The sequence below is a fragment of the Hippopotamus amphibius genome, chromosome 7, assembly GCF_030028045.1.
Source record: "Hippopotamus amphibius kiboko isolate mHipAmp2 chromosome 7, mHipAmp2.hap2, whole genome shotgun sequence".
In the NCBI taxonomy this organism is placed as follows: domain Eukaryota; kingdom Metazoa; phylum Chordata; class Mammalia; order Artiodactyla; family Hippopotamidae; genus Hippopotamus; species Hippopotamus amphibius.
In genome coordinates, this window is record NC_080192.1 from 8,197,835 (window position 1) to 8,222,928 (window position 25,094).

A 25,094-nucleotide genomic window follows, 5' to 3' on the forward strand; every position below is an offset into this window, starting at 1 on the left:
TATATGAGTGGAATGATTTTGTATTCTTTTGTTCAGTACGTGTGCTGTTCATGTATGCATATGGCTTTAGTTTATTCACAGCACTGTATAGTGGATACTCCCATGGAAAATTATTCCATGATTTTAAAAAATCCATTCTTCTGGCAAACATTTGGGTGGTTTCCAGGGTTAGGCTATTACAGTGTTGCTGTACATGTTCTTTATGTATCCAGGTGCATGGGTACATGTGTATATACATGGGAATGGAAATTCCTATGCATATATATAAGAACATAAAATTACTGGGTAATACTAAACTCTCTGGCAAAGTGGCTGTACCAGTGTATGTGCCCTCCCGCAGTGTATGACAGTCCCCACTGCTCCGTGTCCTACCCACACGTGGAGTTGTTGAGTTTTTCATATCTACTGCTCTGTTGGTTATGCATCTTATGGTGTTCTTGATTTTCATCTTACTGTTTTCTCATGAGGTTCAACAGCTCTCCTTCCATGTACTAGCCATTTGGATTTCTTCTTGTGAAGTGCCTAGGGACATTTTTTTGCCTATTTTTTCTACCATATTGTTTTTTTCTTATTGACGGATAGGAGTTCTTTGATATATTCTGAAAACTAGTTTGCTATTGCTTAAATGTGTTACAGGTGTCTTCTCCCACTCTGTGATTTATCTGTATCATTCTCTTTATGGTATCTTTTAATTAAGTTAGTGAGTTTTATATCTTAATTTTTTGTGTGGGGGTAAGGCCCAACTTGGTTTTTTCCCAAATGGATTCTTGTTTATTGAAAATAATCTTTCCCACGGATCAGCTGAGCTGCTTCTTTCATGTATCAAGGACTTGCCTGTGTGTGAGTGCATTTCTGAGCTCACTGTTTGTTTCCACTCGTCTGTGTGTTTGTGCTTGTACCAGTTCCTCAGTCTTTTGTTTGTTTGTTTGTTTATTTGGCTGCATTGGGTCTTAGTTGCAACACGTGGAATCTTCGTTGTGGTGCACGGGCTCTAGATGGCTCAGGCTTAGTTGCCCCACGGCATGTGGGACCTTAGTTCCTCCACAAGGGATCGAACTCACATCCCCTGCTTTGAAAGGTGAATTCTTAACCACTGGACCACCAGGGAAGTCCCAGTACCTCAGTCTTGATTGTAGTAACTGTAGTTAGTCCTGTTCAATGGGAGAAGTAAGTCCTGCCATCCTTATCCTTTTCCTTTTCCAGGAGTCTCTTTCTTGGCTTGTTCTTGGCTCTTTGCATTTCCATATGAATTTTAAAATCACTCTGGGATTTTAATTGGAACTGCATTAAATCTATAAGCCAGTTTGGAGAGAATGAACATCTTTAGAATATTGTACTAGAAATGTATTTTTCTCCATTTATTTAAGAATATTATTATTATTATTATTATTATTATGCTGCACCCCACAACATGTGGGATCTTGGTTCCCTGACCAGGGATTGAACCCCTGCCCCCTGCACTGGAAACACAGAGTCTTAACCACCGGACCACCAGGGAAGTCCCTCTCCATTTATTTAGATTTTCTAAATCTCCCAAGTGAGGTTTTATAATTTTCTGTGTGGTGGTTTTACATATCTTTTGTTATTTTCAGAGGTTTCATAAATTTTAATGCTGTTATGGTATCTTTTAAATTTTTTTTCACTTTCTAACTGTTGTTGCTGATCCCAAATGCTTTTCTGGAAGAAATAACAGATGCAGTTTGTATGCGTCTTTATCTGCTATGCTGAGTGGGATGGGAAGAATTATGTAAAGAGAAGAGAACAGGAGAGAATGGGAGTAAAAAGGACACACTTGTTCCCCTTTCACAGGTTTTTGCCTTCGTGTAAAACTTAGGAAGTACTCATTTGTTTTCCATACCTGTGGAAGAAAGGGCGGATAATGTATTTTTTTCCTGTAAGGTTACACTGTATCCTTTCATGCTTTAGTGTTGCACAGGAGGTACTAATTAACTGCTGGAAGAAGTAAAAATTTTGAGTGGGCAGTTTCTGACCCAAATTACATTATTTTCTTGGGGAAAGGAAAGAGATTTGTTACTTATGTTTCTCAGGAAGCCTGGTTGTCAAGGGTTTTTTAGATTAGCCAATGTGAAAATGCCCAAATTTTAAGCATGCTAGTTCAGTAAGCATTTCTGTTTATAATGTGATTTAGAGAATAACTCTTGTCTCAGTACTGAGTGATAATTTCCCATTCTTGAGTATTCATCAAATGTGCGAGGCTCCTGGAGAACAGATAACAGATAGAATCTGCCTCTTAAACAAAACAACCCCCCCCAACTCCCACCTCCAAGAGAAATTTCCTATTAGCATATAGGTAATTTCCCTCTGGTCTTCTTTCAAATGTATGTTTTAACAATAACTGAGCTAATACTGTAGACTCAATTGTGTGTCCTGCTTTTTTTCACTTAGCATTGGAGCTTAAGATTTTTCAGTCATTGAAGTATTTCTTATAAGTAGCCTTTTAATGTGTGTAGAACTTTCGTTGTGTGCCATCATTTGTTTCGTTTCTCCACTGACTAGACCTTTGAATCATTTTGTTTTTCACATTTATACTGATATTTGGATGAACATTTTAAAAGCCTTTCCTGCATTTTAGGTTCCTTCCTTAGAAGTGAAAATATTGGCTTAAAGAATTTGACCACTTTAACATTGAAAAAATTTATTCAGTGATTATTGAGCACCATCTGTATGCCAAGTATTGGAGAGAGAGTCAGGAACAAGACAGATAAGGTTCTCATTGTCATGGAGTTTACAGTTAGTGAAAGAAAGAAAGATTAAACAGTTACACAAGCCAATTCATTGTTACAAATTTTGGTAAGTGCTTGGGGGAGAAAAAGCACAAAATGTTATACATAATAACGAAGCTAATTGTGATGGTTCTAATTTAGGTGTGTGTTGGATAAGGGGGAGGGGAGGTTGGTCAGGAAAGGCCTCTTTTTTTTTTTTTTTTTTAATTTTATTTATTTATTTATTTTTTTGGGGGGGGGTACACCAGGTTCAATCATCCGTTTTTATACACATATCCCCATCTTCCCTCCCTTCCTTGACGCCCCCCCCCACGCCCCCCCCACCCTCCCCGCCCCAGTCCTCAAAGGCATCTTCCATCCTCGAGTTGGACTCCCTTTGTTATACAACAACTTCCCACTGACTATTTTACAGTTGGTAGTATATATATGTCTGTGTTACTCTCTCGCTTCGTCTCAGTTTCCCCTTCACCCCCCGCCCCCTCCCATACCTCGAGTTCTCCAGTCCATTCTCTGTATCTGCATCCTTGTTCTGGTCACTGAGTCCAACAGTACCATTTTTAGATTCCGTATATGTGAGTTAGCATACAATATTTGTCCTTCTCTTTCTGACTTACTTCACTCTGTATGACAGACTGTAGTTCTATCCACCTCATTACATATAGCTCCATCTCATCCCTTTTTATAGCTGAGTAATATTCCATTGTATATATATGCCACATCTTCTGTATCCATTCATTTGTTGATGGGCATTTAGGTTGCTTCCATGTCCTGGCTATTGTAAATAGTGCTGCAATAAACATTATGGTACAAGTTTCTTTTGGGATTATGGTTTTCTTTGGGTATATGCCCAGGAGTGGGATTACTGGATCATATGGTAGTTCTATTTGTAGTTTTTTAAGGAACCTCCAAATTGTTTTGCATAGTGGCTGTACCAATTTACAGTCCCACCAACAGTGCAGGAGAGTTCCTTTTTCTCCACACCCTCTCCAACATTTGTTGTTTCCAGACTTTGTGATGATGGCCATTCTGACTGGTGTGAGGTGATACCTCATTGTGACTTTGACTTGCATTTCTCTGATGATTAGTGATGTGGAGCATCTTTTCATGTGTTTGTTGGCCATCTGTGTGTCTTCTTTGGAGAAATGTCTATTTAGGTCTTCTGCCCATTTGTGGATTGGGTTATTTGCTTTTTTGGTATTAAGCTTCATGAGCTGCTTGTATATTTTGGAGGTTAATCCTTTGTCCGTTGTTTCATAGGCAATTATTTTTTCCCACTCTGAGGGTTGCCTTTTAGTCTTGTTTATGGTTTCTTTTGCTGTGCAAAAGCTTTTAAGTTTCATGAGGTCCCATTTGTTTATTCTTGATTTTATTTCCATGATTCTAGGAGGTGGGTCAAAAAGGATCTTGCTTTGATGGATGTCATATAGTGTTCTGCCTATGTTTTCCTCTAGGAGTTTGATAGTGTCTGGCCTTACATGCAGGTCTTTAATCCATTTGGAGTTTACTTTTGTGTATGGTGTTAGGAAGTGTTCTAATTTCATTCTTTTGCATGTTGCTGCCCAGTTCTCCCAGCACCACTTCTTGAAGAGGCTGTCTTTTTTCCATTGTATATTCTTGCCTCCTTTGTCAAAGATAAGGTGCCCATATGTGTAGGAAAGGCCTCTTTGAGGAAGAGACACTTAGGCTGATGGCCAAAGCACAAGCAGTGAGTGGTTGGCCCAACAAAGGAAAGAGGGCATAGCCTGTGTTAAGACTGGGGGAGAGGAGGAAGTGGGGAAAGGGGTCTGGGACAAGCAAGGGTTCACTGGGGAAAACTTGGCACAGAGGAGCTAGAAGAATAGTCTGTCAGTGGAGAGAGTGAGAGAAAGTGATGTGAAATAAGTAGATAGTTAGGGGCCAGATCACACAAGCCTTTGTAGGCCTTGTAAACAATTGAGGTTCTTGAGAAACACATTGTCCCATTCCATTCCAGAGTGGCCCACCAATGTACACTTCCGTCAACCCTGTTTGAGTGCTAGATTCACTTACTAGCGTTGATAATCTTGTTGGACTTGGCTGATGTGATTGCTGAAATGTTTTCATTTCAGTTTGTAGTTGTTTCATTGTTTTTGACCATTCAGTTCATTTCCTTTCTCACTGAAACATCATTTTTAAGATTCTTCTACAAGTACTCAAGTAACAGACTGGGAACCACTTGTCAGGAATTTAAAGAAGAGTTTCTTACGTCTCTCATCTTAGTTCTCTGGATAAGGAGCTGGATTAGGTCAAGACTTTTGGCTGTGTTATTTCATGATTCCTGGGTATACAAGTGTGTGGAGTTGGGAATTGGAAAAGAAACTGATAAACTCTGGTGACTATTTTTTTTAAGAGCCAGCTCGCATCATGCTCCCCCTAAGAAGCGATCCAAGTCTCTGGTAACTAGAACCAATTGCCGCTTCTTCTGTGTCTGTTTAGCTCATTGTTTGTACTCTTATTTAGCACTTCATGTCTTTTTTTTTTAAATTGTTGGTTAGAGATTTTCTACCTTACTCCATTATGAGGCCCTTGAGGGCAGCAGCAGCGGGAGTTGTCTCTGTGCCCCCACTGGCGTGGACGCTGTGCACAATGACGATGTTTCAGGCGTACCGTACGAACGAGCTGGCTCTTTATACTTACGGCTCTTGTAGCCCTTCACACTGACTCTCCTTTGTAAAGTTAGCTGGAGGTATAGCCTTCATCTGTCCTGAGGCTGAGGAATAGTATACCTATGGTAATGTGTGAGCCTCCCAGGTTTGCAGGTCTGGACTGGGTATTTTATCAGTAGTAGGTTGTGGTCACAGGAAATGGAAGCTGCCCAGGGCCTGTAACAACTTGTCTACATGTTGAGTTTTGTTATCTTCTGGGTGTTTTCACTTTGGCCAACACCAGGTGTCTGGGAGAGAGACTTAACTGGTTGCAGCCTGTAAAATTTCACTGTGATGATTAGATCTTTGTAGAGCTGAACCTCAGTAAACTACTGCATGTACTTGAGAGAACCCAAATCAGAAATGGACATGGGAACGAGATTACATTTCTGTGTTCTGAAATCCCACAGAGATCACAAAAAGGCATTCTTAATTTTGTGTGTACCTGTGTGTACTACATTCCATCCTAGGAATTGATATCAGCAGCTTTCAGTGCTTAAAGGATTGTTTAGTTTGTTAGGTGAGCCAGGCGCTCTGTTTCTCTAGTTTCTCCTACTCATCCCCTGCAATTTGGGCATTTTCATTGTCCTTAGCACTTAATATTCCTGAGGTTATTATTGTGGATATCTTTATTTATGTTAACCCTGTACCTCAGTACAGTACTATGGATAATTTTAGTCTTCATCATGTAGTTTTCTAAATAATAACACCTTCGGCATGTGTTCTAATGAAAATTGTAGCAAGACCACCTGCCTTTTCTGGGTAGGTAAGAATTCTTTTGTTGTTATGAACTTTCCCCATGCTGTTAGAATTTTCTGAGATAAGTAGGGCTTTTCATTCCATTTGGCATACATTTATGATTGCTGTCACATGTTAGACCCTGTGTGAGCTCTGTTAATACAGAGGCATTAAACCATGTGGTAAAGAGCAGTAATAGAATTGGGCGTAGGTTCTGAGGGAGCATAAATGAGGGGTATTTGGCATATCCACGGAGGGTGTGATCAGGGAGGCTTTCTAGAGAAGGCAGCACTTAAACTGAGTTCTGAAGGATGAATAAGAGTCAGTTGGTAACAAGGATGTTTTTTAATCGAGGCAAGGCTAGAGAGAAGGAGCACAGTTAAGCAATTGCTGAAGTACACACTACCACCTACAAAATATTCTGGTGAGAAACTTGAACCTGGATTGGATCCCGACTCTGTATCTGACTCCTAACTTACTGGAGGTAAAGGGGATGGAGCAGCACGTTAAATGGTACCTTTCGGGTACAGTTAGCAGAATCCAAAATGTGGGGAAACAATATGGTTATTTTCAACAAATAAACTATAAGAAAAGAAGAAATGGAAATCTATAGATTAAAAGAGCTTTAAGAGGGAATTCCCTGGCAGTCCAGTGGTTAGGACTCTGTGCTTCCAGTGCTGGGGGCCCAGGTCCGATCCTTCATTGGGGAACTAAGGTCCCGCAAGCTGTGTGGCATGGCCAAAAAAAAAAAAAAAAAAAAAGAGAGAGAGAGAGACTTAAGACACACATTAATGAAATGCAATATGTTGTCCCTGTTGGGCTCTGATTTGAATAAATCATCTCTAAAAAATTTATGAGACAAGAGGAAACATCTGAACATCTACTGGATAGTTGATGATATTGAGGAATTTTTTTAAAATTTAGGTGTGGTAATGGTATCGTAGTTATGTTAAGAAAATAGTTCTTATTCTAGGTTTGCAGAATAAAGATGAAATTAGGTGATGCCTAGAATTTGTTCCAGAGTGATCCGGTATTGGCTGGGTGCTAGTGGGGAGCAGGCACGTATTGATAAATTTTGAAGCTAAGTGATGGGGTACATAAGCTGCTTATTATGCCGTTCCTTCTACCTTTGTGTATGTTTGAACTTTTCTATAATGTTTTTATCGATGAAAAGCTGTTACTGTATTCCAGGCAAGAAATATTAGGGACCTAAAATAAAGCACTGGTTGTAGGAATGGAACAAAAAGCATGGATTTGAGGACTAAGTTATAATAAGATAATTAGTTAAACTGAGATGTTTGGGGCTGAAGGGAGGAGAATCTAAGTTTATGGTGTAGGACCTGAGTACTGTTACTAAGTTAGGGCAAATGGAAGCAGTGCATTTTGAGGGGTTGGTGCAGAGCAGTGATATTATTGGAAGTTTGCTTTTGTACATACTGAATTTAGGATAGCCAAGCCATGGAGAGATGTATAGTTGATGCTTACAGGTAAAGCAGGGCTCAATATGGATCAGTATGTAGATGGTAGTTAACCTTAAGAAAGGCTGAGGTTGCCCAGGGAGAACATGTACAAGAGGAAAGGAAAGGGGTGCTCCTGAGAGGGGCAGAGAAGGAGGAGCCATTGACAGTTCTGAGAGGAAAGGTCAGCGAGGTAGGAAGGTAGGATTTTTAAAGGAAGTCAGGGGAAGAGGAAGTTTTAAGAAGAGTATGGAAACCATGACAGATCCAGTAGGAAGGTCAAGTAGGATAAGAACTTGTGTAGTTCCTCTTAATTATGAATATTAAAGGCCTTTGGGGAGCCAGTGGTGTGTGGGAAAGCTTTATGAATAAACTATATTGCTATCCTGCAGTTATTAAGTCCCTTTAGAGTGGATTAATAGAGACTGAAGATCATATTAAATTTGTGTTAATTAGCTAGAGAGTTGTGATTAAAAGCAAAAGAGCTTTTGTTTTATTGGGAATTAAGACCATTACCCTTCATTTCCTTGGTGCCATCAACTTGAAAATCGTGTTCACTTGTCGAGAGACCTTTTCAAAGTTTGCTTTAGTTCTCTTTCTATGAAACTTTGCTAATTTGCACAAAAATTAGTGGATTTGAAGCTGCCATAGGAGTTCAGACTTTTAGAATTGTGAAGCCTGTCTTAAGTCCAGTTTTCACAGTGAGTCAGATGCTGTGCTGACCCTCTTCAGGGTGAACGCAAAACCCTAGCAGTGGGCAGAGATTGGGTTGCTTATCGTTTTTTTTTTTTTTAAGATTAATTTTTTGGATTTCTGTTTTTTTGTTTTTGTTTTTTTTTAAGCTCTTTATTGGAATATAATTGCTTTACACTCTTGTGGATTTCTGTTTTTAAAATTGTTTTTCTTTTATTTAGCTCCTTTTATCCTAAAGTGCAGATGAAATAATGGGTGTGGGGTTGCTGTGAAAACGTTAACAAATAGTTGAAATGTGTTAGTGTTACTACCACCACATGACTGTCAGTACTGTAGCTCTGTCAGGCTGGGGTATTGGCAGTTGTAGCGTTGCGAGGACTCTTCTACAGCAAACCCAAGAGTTTTGGCAGGAGGGAAAGAGCCCTCTGCCCTTCCTGCCATCTTCTTTGCAGGAATCTTTTCATTTGTATTTATTTTCCTGTAAGTACAGAACTGTGAGAACTTGTTTCATTTGAAAAACCCTCACACAGCAAATTGTCCAGCCCACATGTGGACAAAGGAATGACTCAAGCTTCTAGGGATTCTTTTCCTTTAGTTGGTAACCTCGGACCAGACTATCATGCAGTCTGAGAGTTGAAACTTAGCCATTTTTCTTAAGATGGTTTGAGAGCTTGGTTGCGAGAAGGGGCCAGTGAGAATGCGTCTCTCTTCCCAGAGCAGCATTTAGCCTACACTGGCTGCCACCCCGTTGCCTGTTGAGTCATTCCCACAGTTCTATATAGAGCTTTTCTGGCTTTTCTTTCAAACATGATGTTCTTGGAGTGAGAAAGAAAGGAAGTTTTTTCCTCCTCCACAGAATCTTCCCCCACCCCAAATCTGCATTGCTTTCTCTTTTCTAATAACAGAATATTGCCCTCAATCATTCTGAGACTACTTTCTCTTTTAAGGCCTCTTAGTGCTTTCATTTATCATTTGTGTGACTATGTGAGCATTAGGGCATTTGCTGGGCTGAGTTTGCCCAGTAGACTTTCAAGATGCAGTCTGTCACTTAACCAGAAAAACTTGAGGCATTCTAGCTAAACATAGCAAAAATGGTTTTCTAGTTTTCAGCAATTTAAAAGTTAATCAGATATGCTAAAAGGCATCATAATCTCCTTATGAATATCAGTAAAAAGTACTGTGAAGGGAATTAATGAGTTTTTAATTTTGGGTAAATGAAAATTGCTATAATTAGAAAGGATTTTAATTTCTTTTTATTTTTGCAATGAAAGGTTAAAATGCCCATGTTTGTTTTTATTCAGAAGATCCTGCTCTGTGCTAGTGGAAAAAGAATTGAAGTTTCTTTATGAGGAAATTCTTATTTCTGTAACGGTCTCCTTAATGTGTTCCAAACATCCAGCATGATTGTAAAGCATTTTAGAGAAGTCAGATAACATCAGTAAGCTGTCTGTTCACAGGTCCCATGTCTTACATAGGCACAAGTAAGGAGCTCTTTCGGGGGTTGGCAGATCTGAAAGACAGATTATAGCTCCGGAATGTATTCAGATGACTTTCTGAAACAGATATTTTAATTGGAGAGGGGGTGGAGAAATATCTGTGCTTCTGTAGTTAAATATTCAACTTCCCTTAGCCTGTTATCTATAAATATCACAGATGAACAAGCTGTTGGAATGCTTTTTCAGAAAACGAACTCACCCTACATATTTATTTGTGTGCATGTGTTTATATGCCTAATCCCCATGCCACCTCCCATTAATTGGTCAGTAATCGGGCTGTGCCTTTCACAGGATTGAGTTGTGTGGATTAGGTTTAATCTGTTGCTCTAAACTGCATTCGCAGCAGAGTCCCTTATACTAAGGTTCTGAACAAAACCTTCTTCTCTTCTTGAAAAGAGAGGGGAAAAAAAGCAGTTGATCTGTTTTCTGAAGGTCTCTTTCTGTATGTGTCTCCCCTCCCCCCAGAGACCAATAGCAAGGGGAGGAGCTCACTCACTGTTCTAACCACACTTCATAGGTCTGAACTTGAACGCTTTTTGGTTTCCTGTCGGCAGTAAATCAACTCTGTGCCATCTTGACTTGTGTGAAGGGTGGATAAATTGGTGACTGCATTCAGAAGGGGAGTGAGTTCCCACAGTCTGATTTGAGCATAAGGCATGAGACTGAATTTATGAAAGCCTCGGTAGCCTCTGAAGACAACATCTTTCTTCTGCGACTTTAAGTTTTTTTTTTTTTTTTTTTCATTATATTTGTGGGCTGTTGTTTCTGAGAAGAATCTGTCATGACGCTACTGGAACCTGAGATGTTAATGATGGCTGTACAGTCCGGTAATTCCCATATTTCCTGCAAATCCTTTTTGCCATAGGTTTCTTAAAAAACATTGGGCATATTTATACTAGGATTGGATGGAGATGGGGGGGGAGATAGAGGGAGGGTAAATATAAATTGTCCAGTAAATGTGCTGCATTTTCAGTCTTTTAATTGTAAAAAGATATTAATAATTTTTTCCTGATTGCAAATTCTAGATGTTCAGACATAGCCTTTGAATTAGCTGCTTACGGATCTTAAGACTGCTCAGTGAGGGGATGTGAGAAAAAACTACTTGTCTTCTTTAATCAAGTATTTTGTTATTGTCCGTGGTGCTGCTTTTAATGAAGGATAATTAAATTGCTTTTGCTGTTTTATACGGTACTGTCTTTAATCACTAATCTACACTCTTTTTTAAATGACTCTTTGTGAAAGCATGTCTTAAAATTTTTCCTTAGCTGTTCTTTCTCTTTTGTGGTAAACCTTCTATCTGTATCATCTTTTGGTTCTTTGGAAATGCTCTTGATACCGCATAGGTTTGGAACTCTGAGTTTTAGAGATGCGGAAGTTTGAGCAAGGGGGCAGTCAGACAACAGAAGGAATGCAAGATTTTTGAAATTCTCTCTCTTCAAAACAGTTTTCCCAATTTAAAAGTATCTTTTAAAACACGAAAAAAAATTCCAGTGTGTTTTTAATGATTGCTTTTAGTGTTCTTAAACTTGTAAGCTAGATATCTAAAAATAGGGAATGTTCTTTCGTTATTTTTAGACTTCTACTAAAATGTACTCTGTAGTGTTTTCCTGTTTTAGCGAATATCTTGAAAAATTCATACAAGTGGCATTTGGGGACCTCTTCCCATCCACTGGCCTTCACTCAGAGGAAAATTAGACTCCTTGGTCTGGCAGATACTGTCTCTGACACAACTGGTCTCACTATTCTTCTCGGGGAGCGCTTAGGTAGTATGTTGAAAGACACAGATATCCATCTGAAGACAAGATCAGATGCTCTCAAGTTACACTTTATGGACAGGGTATGGACAAAAAGGAAAGATATTGCTACTATTCTGTTCTTTCTGGTGTTACAAATAAGACCATGATGAGTCATTTATTAGCTGAGTCTTTTTGTTCATATGTGCTGTGCATTCCAGGTTCCTTTTCTTTTCCTCCCACAGATCTGTTGAGTTTTGTGTCCTAAACAAGATAGTATGCTTATCTGAATGTTTCCCATCTGTCTTTGCTGAAATAGTTCCCAGTTAAAATGACTCAGATTTTTCACCCCCTACTCTGTATCGTGGTTCTCTGCTGTTTGTAGGCAAGTGCATATTTTATCTTAGGGAGTAGAAGCTAGCATTTGGACTCTCTCTCCCTTCTTTGACCATCTTGTTACTTACAGATCATCTCAGTCCAGTAGCTTTTCTTAATAAAGGTTAGAAGATTGTTTGCTTTCCTCTGAGCTGGGGTCTCACAGTTCCTAGCTGGATAAGGGAAAGGGACTTACTTAAATATTTTGTCTTGCCTAAGAGCTGTTTTTCCTATGACATATGTTGGGTAGGGCTAGCCACCCATCTGTTGGACCAGCTACTTCATAAAACTTTCAAAGGATAATAGTATGTAAGACAAGTATGGGTGAAATTGACAAGGGTGTTGGATACAGGTAGAATGAAAGGTCTGCAGAGAACAGTATGTATGTGGACCTTTTTCTTTTGCCATATGTTCATAAAAGTAGAGAAACTTGGTATAGAAAGGAGGAAGAGCAGACTGATTTCTCTACTTACTTTTGTTTCCTAAATATTCAAAAACCTTAATACTGTGTTGTTTTGTAAAACTGTTACTATTTTCTTCTGAAGCTGTAACCATTATACCAGGTTGTAATCGTAAATGATAGGTATATCTGTGATGGGAAATGTAAAAGCGTCTCTTATGAAGCTGTAATAAAAAAAAAAAAGCCTATCATTCTTTCTAAAAAGTCAAGACATTTAGACTATCTATGTGAGCCGTAGGTTTTCCAGCATTTGGATCTCTGTGAATATATGCTTTATAGATGAAACTACTATTTAATGAAATGTTTAAAGTAATGAAACCCCTTTAGACAAGATTCACGATATAAGGTTTTCACCCTAAATTGGAGATTTTTGGTGAGGCATACTTGCATATAAAAACTTTTATCCTACTCACTGCTGGTGGTTTCTTTCTGACCCTTTGAGTTGCAGTATAGACGCTACCTTTCTGTGAAACCTCTCTTGATAGAATCAGCCCTTCCTTCTCTCTGTTCCTGCAGCACCACCTTTACGATGTAGACTAATGATCATTTTTCTTGTCTTCCTAATTAGATTATTAGCTTCTCAAAGGCAATATATTCATCTATATATTGGCTCCTGACATTGGCACGTGGTAGACACTCAGTACATATTTTATTTTTTTAATGAATGAAGAAATCTAGTTTGGCACACTTCCCCTGATAAATAGGCATAAGCGTTTTAAAATCAAGATTTTATGAAAGTGTTTTAAGATCTGTTGTCATATTAAGACATGAATCCTCTATCATCCTGTATCTTAGCCAGGCCTTGCCCAAAGCATGTGCTGTTGAAAGCACAGCTTTCACAACTGAAGTTCTTCCTCATCTCAGGATGTGCCGTGTGCCCTGTCTTCCTGTGATGTGTACTGCTGAATCCAAGTGTTTTGATCAAGCCACTGTTAGAGGATTAAAGCACCTGTCACTGCTGTGGAAACCTATCTAGATCATTGTGATTAGAAAACTATTTGAGATGGACATTCGGGATTTCTGAAGCTAAGACTAAGGGAATATTGGGGCACAGCATTGACTCTGGTATGTTTTAAAACCAAAGAATGCTGGGGCTCAGTTCTTGACAGCTACTATGTAAGGCTTTGACCAGGCAGGCCCTGTCCCTGCATCCAGCCAATGCCGTCTTCTTACTAGTTTGTAACTCTACAACAATGGTCGTAGTTCCTTTGTAGAGAAAAGGATTGCAGCAGTTTCCTGGGTATGTTTGGTCACATGACATCCACCTGATCTTGATGAGGCACAGTTAGGAAGTCTGTTTTTTCTGTCTTTCTTGTGCACATATCTGTGCATACCCACCCACCCACGCACACACACACTCCATCCACACCCTACACCCCCTCCCCACTCTTGTCTTGTGTAGGGTATCTCTGGAAGGATCTATGTGTCTGTACATGGGCTGTCTCTGGAAGGACTGTAAGAAACTGGTAACAGTGACTGCCTCAGGGAAAATGGATAGAGAGCTGGGGGATTGGGATGGAAGAGACATTTTGTTCCACCAAAGAATGGAGTTCTCTCTTATGTTTATTATGAGTATAGAATATCCTATAATTGTGAAAGTATATGTAGAGTACATATTACAACAGTATATAGAACACACAAGCCCATGGACACACTATCCAACCTGAGACATGCAGCACAGTATACACTGAAGTCCTCTGATTACCCTCTTTGATTTGTCCCTTAGAAAACTGCTTTGTTAGTTTGCTTTTAACTGTATATACTGTTTAAATTTTTGGTGTGTGTACAGCGTACATGCTACCATGTAAAAATGTTTCCTCGGTCCATTTACTCTCTCTTTCCTTGATGTCTGTATACTTAATTCCTGCATATTTATTTAACTTCTGGTTCCCCGATCATTACAGTTTGCCTCTGACCTGTATATTTTATAATAGTATGGGTTAGAGAGAGAGGAGTAGTAATTCATAAAAATAAGGTTAAGTAAAGATGGTGGACAGACAGCTTTTGCGCTTTTTGGTGATACGTTAATTCTTGAAAGAAGGCCCCCTGTTTGGATTCCCATCACTCAGGGGTCTATAGAGCTAGTGAAAAACTCCAGAACCTTCAGCAGTTATCTGTCTTTTGGATCTACTAATACTGTAAATATTAATGTGGGCTTTTAAAAAATATATGTTTGTTTATATTCAAGAGATTTTAGAGCTTGAAGGAAACCTTAAGTATTTTCTTGTCCTCTCCTTTATTTAAGATGAGAAATTTGGCCTGTTAAGGTTAATTTATTTCCTGAAGTCACATAATTAATTAGTGGCAGAGATGGAAGGAGAATCATTTCCTTACTCCCATGACAGTGCTCTTTCTGCTGTAACATACTTACAAAGAAACCATCAGAGACCTTTGATGTATGAGATTGTTTATAATTTTCCCCAGAGATCTTGGTTTCTTTGGGTTTTTCCATCGCAGGTTTCTAGCACTACTCAGATTGACTCACATCTTAATAGGTGGAGATAAAAACCAGTGCCTGGGTGTCCACCTCCTGCCCCCGGGAAGTGGAGTCAGATGCTGCAGGCCCTGTGGGTCCCTGGTGGACCTCCGTCTTGCCCAGCCTTCTCTGGCCTGGGTGATGAGCTCCTCCCCTGATGATCTCAGAAGGTAGGTAGGCAGACAAACAGATGTTGTCATCAGTATTCTGGATGACGTCTTACTGCCCTTTCTCTGACTTATTAATTTGTCTTGGGTCTCCTTAGAGTTAGGACCTAGATCAAAGGAATTTGAATTCATCTGTCTGTCTCCATCTTTTTTTTCTTCCCTTTTGTTTCCTTTTGGATGAGGCACGCTGTCAAGACCATGAACCACAGTTTTAGCTTTATTAGAACAGTGCCAAATTAAATAAAGATGAGTCTCATACAGTCTTGTTTTTTTTGGAACTTCACTTTTATGATTACCACATGCATTATTTTTGAAAGAATTTTCTTTATAATAACAAGGGGAAAAAAATTAAAAACCTCCTGCTCTGCCATCAGCAACAAAAAACAACATTCTCTGCCTTGCTCTCCACAAGCTAAAGGGCAGTATCAGGCTGAGCTCATGTTGTTAGGGGTCTAGGGCATCCTAATCTCACGGCAGCCACATAAGTGGGGTAATGGCAGCAGTCTGGTAAGTACAGAGGGCCTAGAAGAGACGAATCTGTGGCAATTACACAGTGAAGATAAACTCAGTAGTGAAATTTTTTGTAGTGTATCATACTTTTAAAGTGTTTTTATGTATATTATCTTATTTGATCTTCCCAACAACTTTGAGGTATCTGTATCTTCATAGTATGTCGGGTAGGAAGCTGAGGCTTAGAGAGGCTTCACGACACACAGTGGGAGATGGAACATATGTTTAAATTAGGTGTGTTACTTGAAACACTACTTACTTGTATGTTCCATCTAGAATGAAAAGTCAGATTGAACCCCTCCCTCACTGAGAACCTGCCACTGGTTCTCATTCACAGAAAAAGCCCAGGTCCTTACAGTGCCTTCAAGGCCCCAGCCCTGTAACTCTCAGACTGCGCTCTTCCCGCTCTTCTCCTGCTCATGCTGTCCCAGCTGTGCTGGCCTCGCAGCTGCCCCTGCGCACCTGAGGCTGTGCTCCTGTTTCAGGGCTCTGCTACGTGGTGTTCTTTCTGCTGGAGCACGCATTGCTGGGTAGCCTCACGGCCTGCTCCCTTGCCTGCTTGAGATCTTTGTTCTAATGTCACTTTCTCAGTCAGGGCTCCCCTGACCACCGTGTATTTTAAAAGTCTGCTTTTGTTTTTCTTCACACCACTTAGCATCTGACAGAGTTACAGTCTTCCCTGGGTTTCTGTGGATGGTTGCTTCCAGCCCACCCCCCACCTCCAGTACCAGAATTCGTGGATGCTCAAGTCCCGTATGGAGAACGGCATAGTATTTGCATATAACCTGTGCACATCCTCCTGTATATTTTGAATCATCTCTAGATTACTTACAATACCTAATACAGTGTAAATATTGTGTAAATAGTTGCCTGCACAGCAAATTAAAGTTTTGGTTGTGGGAACTTTCTGGAATTTTTTTCCCCAAAATATTTTGGTTAAATCCGTGGATGCGGTGCCTGTGGGTATGGAGGACTGACTCTGTGTGATTTATTTGTTTGTTTCTTGGTTACTGCTGTTTTTCCCTACAAGAAAATAAATACCTCAAAGTAGGGGGTTTTTCGCTTTTGTTTTCTGCTGTGTTTCCAGTACCTGTACAGGTACCTGGTGCATAGTGTGCACTTAATAATAATTCTTGAGTAAATGATTTACCAAAAAATTTGGAGTATGTTTTTAGATATGTTTTAGGCAAGCATGTTCCTGAAAACATGCCTTTGGGGGACTTCCCAGGTGGCACAGTGGTTAAGAATCCACCTGACAGTGCAGGGACACGGGTTCGATCCCTGGTCTGGGAAGATTCCCACATGCTGCTGAGCAACTAAGCCCATGCGCCACAACTATTGAGCCTGTGCTCTAGAGCCCATGAGCCACCACTGTTGAGCCCACGTGCCACAACTACTGAAGCGCACGTGCCTAGAGCCCGTGCTCCACAACAAGAGAAACTACCACAATGAGAAGCTCGTGCACCACAACTAGAGAAAGCCTGCGCACAACAATGAAGACCCAGTGCAGCCAATAAACAAATAATAAACAAACAACCCCCCCCCCCCAAACAAACAAAAACATGCCTTTCAACTATTCTGTGTAACATGCACTGCAGTAACTAGTGCAGTGGTTTTCAAAGTATGGTCTGGGGACCTCTGGGCATCCCTGAGGCCTTTTCAGTGGATGTGAGGTGGAAGCTCTTCATATGCTTATACTAAGGTGTTATTTGCCTTTTTTACTGTTGTCCTTTCATGAGTGTACTGTGTAGTTTTCCAGAGCTACGTGGTGATACGATATCTCAACAGATTGAATGCACTATCACGTATGAAAATTCAGCTGTCTTAGTAAGTTGTATGTTAAAGAGATTTGCAAAAATGGTAAAATCGCACGTTTTAACTATTTTTTTGTTGTTTTGGGAAATAACTATTTTTTCATAAAAATATGTTAACATGTAGTGGGTTTGTTGCTATTTTTTAAAGAAATATTTTAAATGTTTTCATTTTTAATTTCTTATATGATAAGTAGTAATAGATATAAACAAAACCCATATAAACAGAAGCTCTTTGAAATTATCAGTAAATATAAGAGGATAAAGGAGCCCTAATGTCAAAAAGGTTGAGAAGAATAGTATAGTGTTTAAGAGCATAGATTTTGGAACCCAGGTTTTTTAGGTCTGCCACTACTAGTACTAGCTGTGTGACCTTGGGCAAATTACTTAACCTCTCTGTGCCTGTTGGTTCATCTGTTAAAAAAAAATAGTATTAATGCTAACCCGAGGAAGTTGTTGTACGTATTAAATGACCTCACATATGTAAAATGTATACACTTATAACGGTTCCTGGTACATAATAAATGCCGTATGTTTTTTTGATGTTATTGTGGTGGTTTTCATTTTTTGTTGTTGGGATTTTGAATACTGTTAGGTACGGATAGTTTTTTATTTCTTTCTGAATAGTCTAACAACTTGCCACAACTCTCTTGATATTTGGCAACACATAAATTTTTTAAAAGTATCTTTCTTCTTTAACCTTGAAGTACTTCTGGAAATTTGTTCTAAAGGTATTTAAAAGATATAGAAGAGTTATATATAAGGATGCTCATAGCAGTCGTCTTTTTAAAATTTTTAATTAATTTAATTTTGGCTGTGTTGAGTGTTGCTGTGCGCGGGCTCTCTCCAGTTGTGACGAGTGGGGGCTGCTCTTTGTTGCAGTGTGCAGGCTTCTCAGTGTGGTAGCTTCTCTTGTTGCAAAGCACAGGCTCTAGGCGCTTCAGTAGTTGCAGTGTGTGGGCTCAGTAGTTATGGCACACAGGCTCTAGAGTGCAGGTTCAGTAGTTGTGTCACACGGGCTTAGTTGCTCCGAGGCATGTGGGATCTTCCCGGACCAGGGCTCAAACCCATGTCCTCTGTGTTGGCCGGTGGATTCTTAACCACTGCGCCACTAGGGAAGTCCCCATAGCAGTATTCTTTATAATAAAAAAACCAAAAGCAAACAGAAATAACCTATACTTAAGCAGTAGAGTATTGGTTAAATAACTTATGATATATTCATATAATTGGTACTAATGTAGTCATAAGGTTATTTAAAGATGTGGGAAAATGTTTACCATTTATCCATATAATCCTAAAAAAAGGCTGTAAGGATATATATACATCAGAATATTAGTAACTATCTCAGAGTAGTGGGATTTCATGGTAGGTTTTTTTCTTCCTTTGAGTTTTCCTGTATCTTTCTAATTTTCCATCTTAAGCATATATTTCTGTTGTATTGAAATAAAACTCGTATAAGATACTGTGTGTGTGTGTGTGTACATGTAGGTAGGTGAAAGAGGCAGAAAATGGCTGGAAGTGTAGTGTCTTGAATCAGGAGCTAGAACTGTTGCTTTTGGGACCTCTGCCGTCAAAGCACTCTACTGACCAAACAGTGAATGATAAGGAGGCACTCCATCCCATTAAGCTGTTCCGTCTGACCAGTCTAGTTTGTATAAATTTATTTTATATTTTTTGCCTTTGTTTCTATTTTGTAAGATTTATTGAAATTTATCTTCATGGTGTTTGTATTAGGTCATGTTCTTGGCAGAGCTGTAGATCCTTCCTGCGCACAATAACTAACTCTCAATTTGCTGAACCTTTCAGAAGTTTTGTATGAACTAAAAACACACTAAGTTTTTTTGTCCTTGTTTGTTTTTGACAGGCAAGAAAAATCTGAGTTCTCTTAAATATAAAATAGTAGTGTTAGTATAAAATGTTTTAACTATTTGAAAGTACCTTCCTGTAATGTATTTTGTTCTTTGACTTTAGGGTAGGTGTGAAAATCCTCTTAACAGTCAGTCTACTCTTTATCAGAAAGTCAAAACTTATATTGCCCCATGTTTGCCTCGTAGGTAGGAACTGAAGCACTTATGTTGAAAAATTAAGCGTTGATTAAATTGACCTTGATTTTCTTATGAGAATCAATTAGATTATATTCCTCAAATCAGAGCCGTGAGACTAATTTATAAAATATTTGGCTGTGTAGAGCGTTGAAAGTATATGGTGTCAATAGGCTGTCCACACAGATGCTATGACCTTGCTAACCCTTCTGACACCTTGCTACTCAAAGTGTGTTCCAAGGACCAGCGCCATCTTATCACCTGGGAGCTTGTTAGGAACGCACAATCTCAGGCTCCACGTCAGACATGCAGTCAGAATTTTTATTTTAATTAAATCCTCAGGTGCATATTAAAGTTGAGGAGTGTTGTTTGAACAGATATTTTATTTTTATTGACTTTGTTTTGGAGGTGAACAGATGAAAGAAAGACGATCTGTTGGTGTATTTTTTTTTAAGGAGCAAAGTATTGATACGTAAAACTCCCTGGACAACTCTCCATAGAATCATGCCGAGTGAAAAAGCTAATCCCAAAAGGTTACATATGTGATTCCATTTGTATAACATTCTTGAAATGATGAAATGATGGTTATTGAGAACAGATTGATGGCTGTCAGGGGCTAAGATGGGTGATGCTGGGAGGAGAGTGATTGTGGCTATCAGAGGTCAACATGAGGGGTCCTTGTAGTGATGGAACATTCTGTATCTTGACTGTGTCAGTGTCATGGTTGTAATGCTGCGCTATAGTTTTGCAGGCTGTTATCATTGGGGGGAACTGGGTGAAGGATAAACCAGAGCTCTGAAATATTTCTTACAACTGGGTGGGAATCTATAATCATCTCAAAATAAAAAGTTTAAGAAAATGCAGTTTGGCATCTTTCCAAAAAGTTTAACAGAGTTACCATATGACCCAGAAATACTGCTCATAGGTATGTACCTGAGCAAACTGAAAACATCACTCCACACAAAACCTTGTACACAAATGTTCATAGCAGCATTAGCCAAAAATGGAAACAACACAAATGTCCGTTACTTAGTGAATGGATAAACAAAATGTGGTATATCCCTACAGTGGAATGTTATTCACCAATAAAAAGGAATGAAGTACTAAAATATTCTATAAAATGGATGAACCTTGAAAACATGCGAAGTGAAAGAAGATAGACATGAAAGGCCCCATATTGTATAACTCCATTTATATGAAATGTCCAGAATAGGCAAATCCATAGAGACAGAAAGCTCAGTGGTTCCCTGGGCTTGGTGGTGGGGCATGGGGCAGCAATGATAATAGCTATGGATTTCTTGGTGGGTAAGAAAATGTTCTGGAACTAGGTAGTGGCAATTGTTGTGCAACTTTGGGAATATAATTATACACTTTGAATGGGTGAATTGAATAGAATGTGAATCATACCTCAGTTTTAAAAAGTCTGAGGGAAGCAATGCAGGTGTCTCTAGAGTGACAGCCTATCAATTGTTGCCCGGGGTCGGAAGCAGAAAGAGGGGCATGGGGGCACTTGAGGGGGTGAAAGTGTTGTGTATCTTGATTGTCATAGTGGTTATGAGGGTGTATACATTTGTCAAAAGGCATTGAACTTGTATGCTTAAAATGGGTAAGTCTGTCATATCTAGATTAAACTTCAATAAAATTGATTTCAGTAAAATTATCTGATTGTTTTAAGTTTAAAGTCACCCTTACATTAAAACTCCCTTATCTTTTTTAATACAAGGCTAACAACTGTTAAAAAAAAATGAACTTCGGAACTCTGACTTCTATTGCTAATTTCTGTCTCCCCTTTCCATCCAGACAGTTTACAAAATGACATTAGAGTGATCATTTTCAGTCAGACTGTACTCTTATGCTTTTGAACTAGCATGATTCTGTTGCTGTGCTTTTCAAAACCTGTGAGTGGGTGTGATTATTCTGATTTTTTTTTTTAAGTTTATGGAACATTTTATTGGCTTTTGTTGCTTTTTTCCTTTTATGTAAAACAGAAAAATGTTCCATTGGGTGTAACAGATCAGGTTGATTGCCTTTCACCTTCATACACTCAGGAGTACCCTGAGCTAATTTGGGCACCAGGAGGTTGGAGTTAAAATTACTCTTGTAGGAAGTAAGCCAAAAGGAGAAAAGAAGGTAGCACTGCTTAGGTAATGCTTAAAAAAAAACAAACCCCAAAACACAACAAAACCCCAAGTGTGTGAACTTCTTTCCCACCCACATCACCTCTCTCTCCCTGATCTCTTGTCAGGAAGTGTGCCATATTACACAGAAACCTCCAAGGTTTGAGAACAGTTGTGGAAGATTAGCAAAACCAGCTCTGTACGTGGTTCCTGAGCTTTCTCCCTGAGGTTTCCTTCCCTTGCCTTCACTCATTTCTTGGCCCTAACCATGCCTAAACCCAGGGGTAGAGTATTTCCCATTTAAAATTCTCCACAGGTGAAGAAATGTTTTATTATTTTCCTTAAGCATAGGCAAGACAGCCTTATATTTTAAAAACTAGTAGAGATGGGAAAGTACATTCAATATCTTATAAAAACTATAATGGAAAATAGTCTGGAAAAAAATATGTGTATAACTGAATCATTTTGCTGTAGACCTGAAACTAACACAATATTGTAAATCAACTATAGTTAAATAAAAATCCCTTTAATATGTTAATATAGATAACATTTTGAGAAAAATAGCTATATTTTCCAAAATAAAAAGTTAGTAAGAGAGTGGCATTGTTTTACATCTTTGCATATTTCTTTAATATATGGCCTAATAGAAGAAAGAAAGAAAAAAAAAAACTAGTAGAGACCAAACGGGAAAATGCAACAAACCACGAAACATGAGACACATTTATAGAGTGTAGAATTCTTTTTTATTTTATTTTATTTTGTTTTTCTTTAAGCTCTTTATTGGAATATAATTGCTTTACACTGTTGTGCCAGTTTTTGAGGTACCCCAAAGTGAATCAGCTGTATTTATACATATATCCCCATATCCCCTCCCTCCCGTGACTCCCTCCCACCCTCCTTATCCCAGCTCTCTAAGTCATCACCCATCATCGAGTTAATCTCCCTATGTTATGCAGCAGCTTCCCACTAGCTATCTGTTTTACATTTGGTAGTGTATATATGTCAATGCTACTCTCTCAGTTTGTCCCAGCTTCCCCTTCGCCCCTCCCCCCCCCCCCCCCCCCCGTGTCCTCAAGAACGGTCTCAACATCTGCCTCTTTGTTCCTGACCTGTCACTGGGTTAATCAGTACCATTTTTTTAGATTCCATATATATGAGTTAGCATACGGTATTTGTTTTTCTCTTTCTGGCAGAGTATGGAGTTCTAAGTAAATTTTGTAAGAATTCCAGCAAAAAAAAAAAAAAAAGAAATATATTTAAAATAAAATAATAGTAGCTAACACTTAAATGGGATTTACAAATGTGCCAGACAGTGTTCCTAGCTCTTTTAATCTTTGCAACAACTATATGAAATGGATGCTTTTATTATCCCATTTAATAGATGGTGAAATTGAGGGGCAAAGTAGGAACGTATCCACATACCTGGTAGTGGTAGAGCTAAGGTTGCACCCAGATGGTCTGGCTTCAGAATCCAGGCTCTTTACCACTGTATTATATTGCTTCCATGTGAACTTTTATCCCCCAATAAATATATAGTAGCTCTTGACAGGCTACCCAGCTTGTCTAGATTCCTTGTCCTGTTCTTTGATTACATAGCCTACCTGTTTTTTTTTTACCCTCTTCCCTCCCTGCCTTATCCCCCCAACCCCAGAACACTATGACACATTTCTAACCTTTTTCTCTTTTTGAATATCTGTGTTAAATTCTCTTGTCCTAGATCTCCTCTCTACATAGAGATGACCTCTCCCCCTACATTTAACTCTACTTAGAAAGCCTTCATACAAGCCCTAACCTTTGCCTAGAAGCTTCCCTCTTCCCAACAGTGATTCTTGTACCTGTTCACGAAGATTAGAAAGGATACTATTTTGAATTGCAGTGTAGCAAGATTTCTGACTCAACACCCATAGCCAAAACCAGCGTCATATGTTTGAAACTAAGCAAAACCTCTTGAGCGTCTTGCCATAAACGTGCATTAGAAATTTTTTCCGATGTAGCAAATAGTTTCTGTGAGTAGGAAGTAAATTTAAACCTGTGTATCTTTAGAGTAGGAACATTTTCCATGTGAAGGTCCTTGTTGGCTCTGGTAAGAAAAAAGATCCCCTTGCCTCCTTGCCACTTTTCCTCTGAGCTCTGTAGTATAGAGCTTTTAGAACATCCTAACAGCTGAGTTTTGTAATTGCTACCTCAGTCCATGAGATGTTTGCAAATAATCTCCCATTAGTTTTATGCTAAAGATCCCCTTGCAGCTTGGCTTTTGGTCAGCTGACTCAGTGTTACTAAATTTATATTGAAGGTGGTTAGTATGAATGTTTTTAGAGAAGTCTTGATAAATTTGAAGGAAAAGTGTGCTTTTTTATGTACTCTTAGAATTTCCTAGGTGTTACATGAAGAGTGTTTGAGAATCTAGAAAAACATGTGGTCCCCCGCATAGGGATCACATGCTAGTTTAGGTAGTTTAGAATAAGAGCTGAGATATCTAGTTCTGAAGTCAGTATTTGTACGCATGAAATAGATGAGCTTCTCAGCATGCATGGTTCATTTCATCTATTCCTGACTCCTTCTCCAGCTGCACTTCCTGCTCTTTTTCCTTCTGCTTTCTAGGTTCCATCCACCTCTCCCTCCTTAGGGTCTCGGAGAAGGCCCCCGCCTGTGCCCCTCCTCTCTGGTGATTTTCATTCTTTCTCATTCCCTCTTTCTTCATGCATTTAGACTTAGAAATTATACATTTATATATGGGACTTTTTGATTGTATAATGTGTGTTTCCCTCACTAGTGTATAAACTCTATGAAGGCCTTACGTGTTACTGTTAATTTTATCTTACCTGTTGTTGCTTTTGTTTTGCCACGTGATATCTGTTATCTGTCTAGCTTGATACATAGTAGGTGCTGAATGAATGTTAATGAATGAATGAAGTGAAGGTGAAATATTGGAGAGATTGGGAAGAAAGTCACTCTTGGAACATTTGGTGTTAGGTTCCCCAAGCCAACTATTTCTCGAAGAGCAAGTATAAAGTATCCTGGTAAGGATGACTCTGTAGTTCCTTTATGAGATGTAGAGGGTCATGGTTTTTTGTATCGTCTTTCCCTCTCCATCATTCATTTTTAGAAAAGTCATTCTCAATTTTTGTGAAATTGTCAAGATATATAAACTACAGAGTATTTGTATCTCTACGACTAGATATACTTCTACCCCAGGTTGAACCAGAAGTTCTCTCTTGCTTCAAGTAAGGAGATAGTGCATACTTGAAAGCATTATGTTTTGGCCAATTGATTAGAGAATTTAAATTTTTTTCTTTTTATTGTACTTAGTTTTGTCTCAGGCTTTGGGAGATCATCATGGCATATTTAAGAAAAAGGACTTCGTCCTTTTTAAAGTGGCAAGCATTCATTTTGAAATTTAAAAACTCAAGCTCAAACCAAGAGTCTAATGTCTGAATACCTCTGCTTCTTGCCCATTGATCTTTTACCTCCTGCATCTCAGAGTACTTTTAAGGTGAAAGGTGACAAGTTTTGTGAGATATGTGGTGCTCTTGAAAGCTCTTGTCTCAGTGCACTCAGTTTCAAAATTTTTTTTCATAAGAACATTAGACAGCTTTAAACTTGGCGTGCTGG

General features: G+C 39.0%; 1 protein-coding gene across 2 annotated transcripts in view; it reads left to right on the forward strand.

Annotated features, from left to right (window-relative positions):
* The first annotated feature begins 10,280 nt into the window (after nucleotides 1-10,280).
* MRTFA (myocardin related transcription factor A) overlaps nucleotides 10,281-25,094 on the forward strand; it is a 95,932-nt gene continuing 81,118 nt past the window's right edge. For both annotated transcript variants that reach the window (XM_057740479.1, XM_057740480.1), the window contains exon 1: nucleotides 10,281-10,618. In XM_057740479.1, coding sequence (XP_057596462.1) covers nucleotides 10,573-10,618 — 46 coding nt within the window. In that variant the 5' untranslated portion in view covers nucleotides 10,281-10,572. The remainder of the gene's footprint in view (nucleotides 10,619-25,094) is intronic.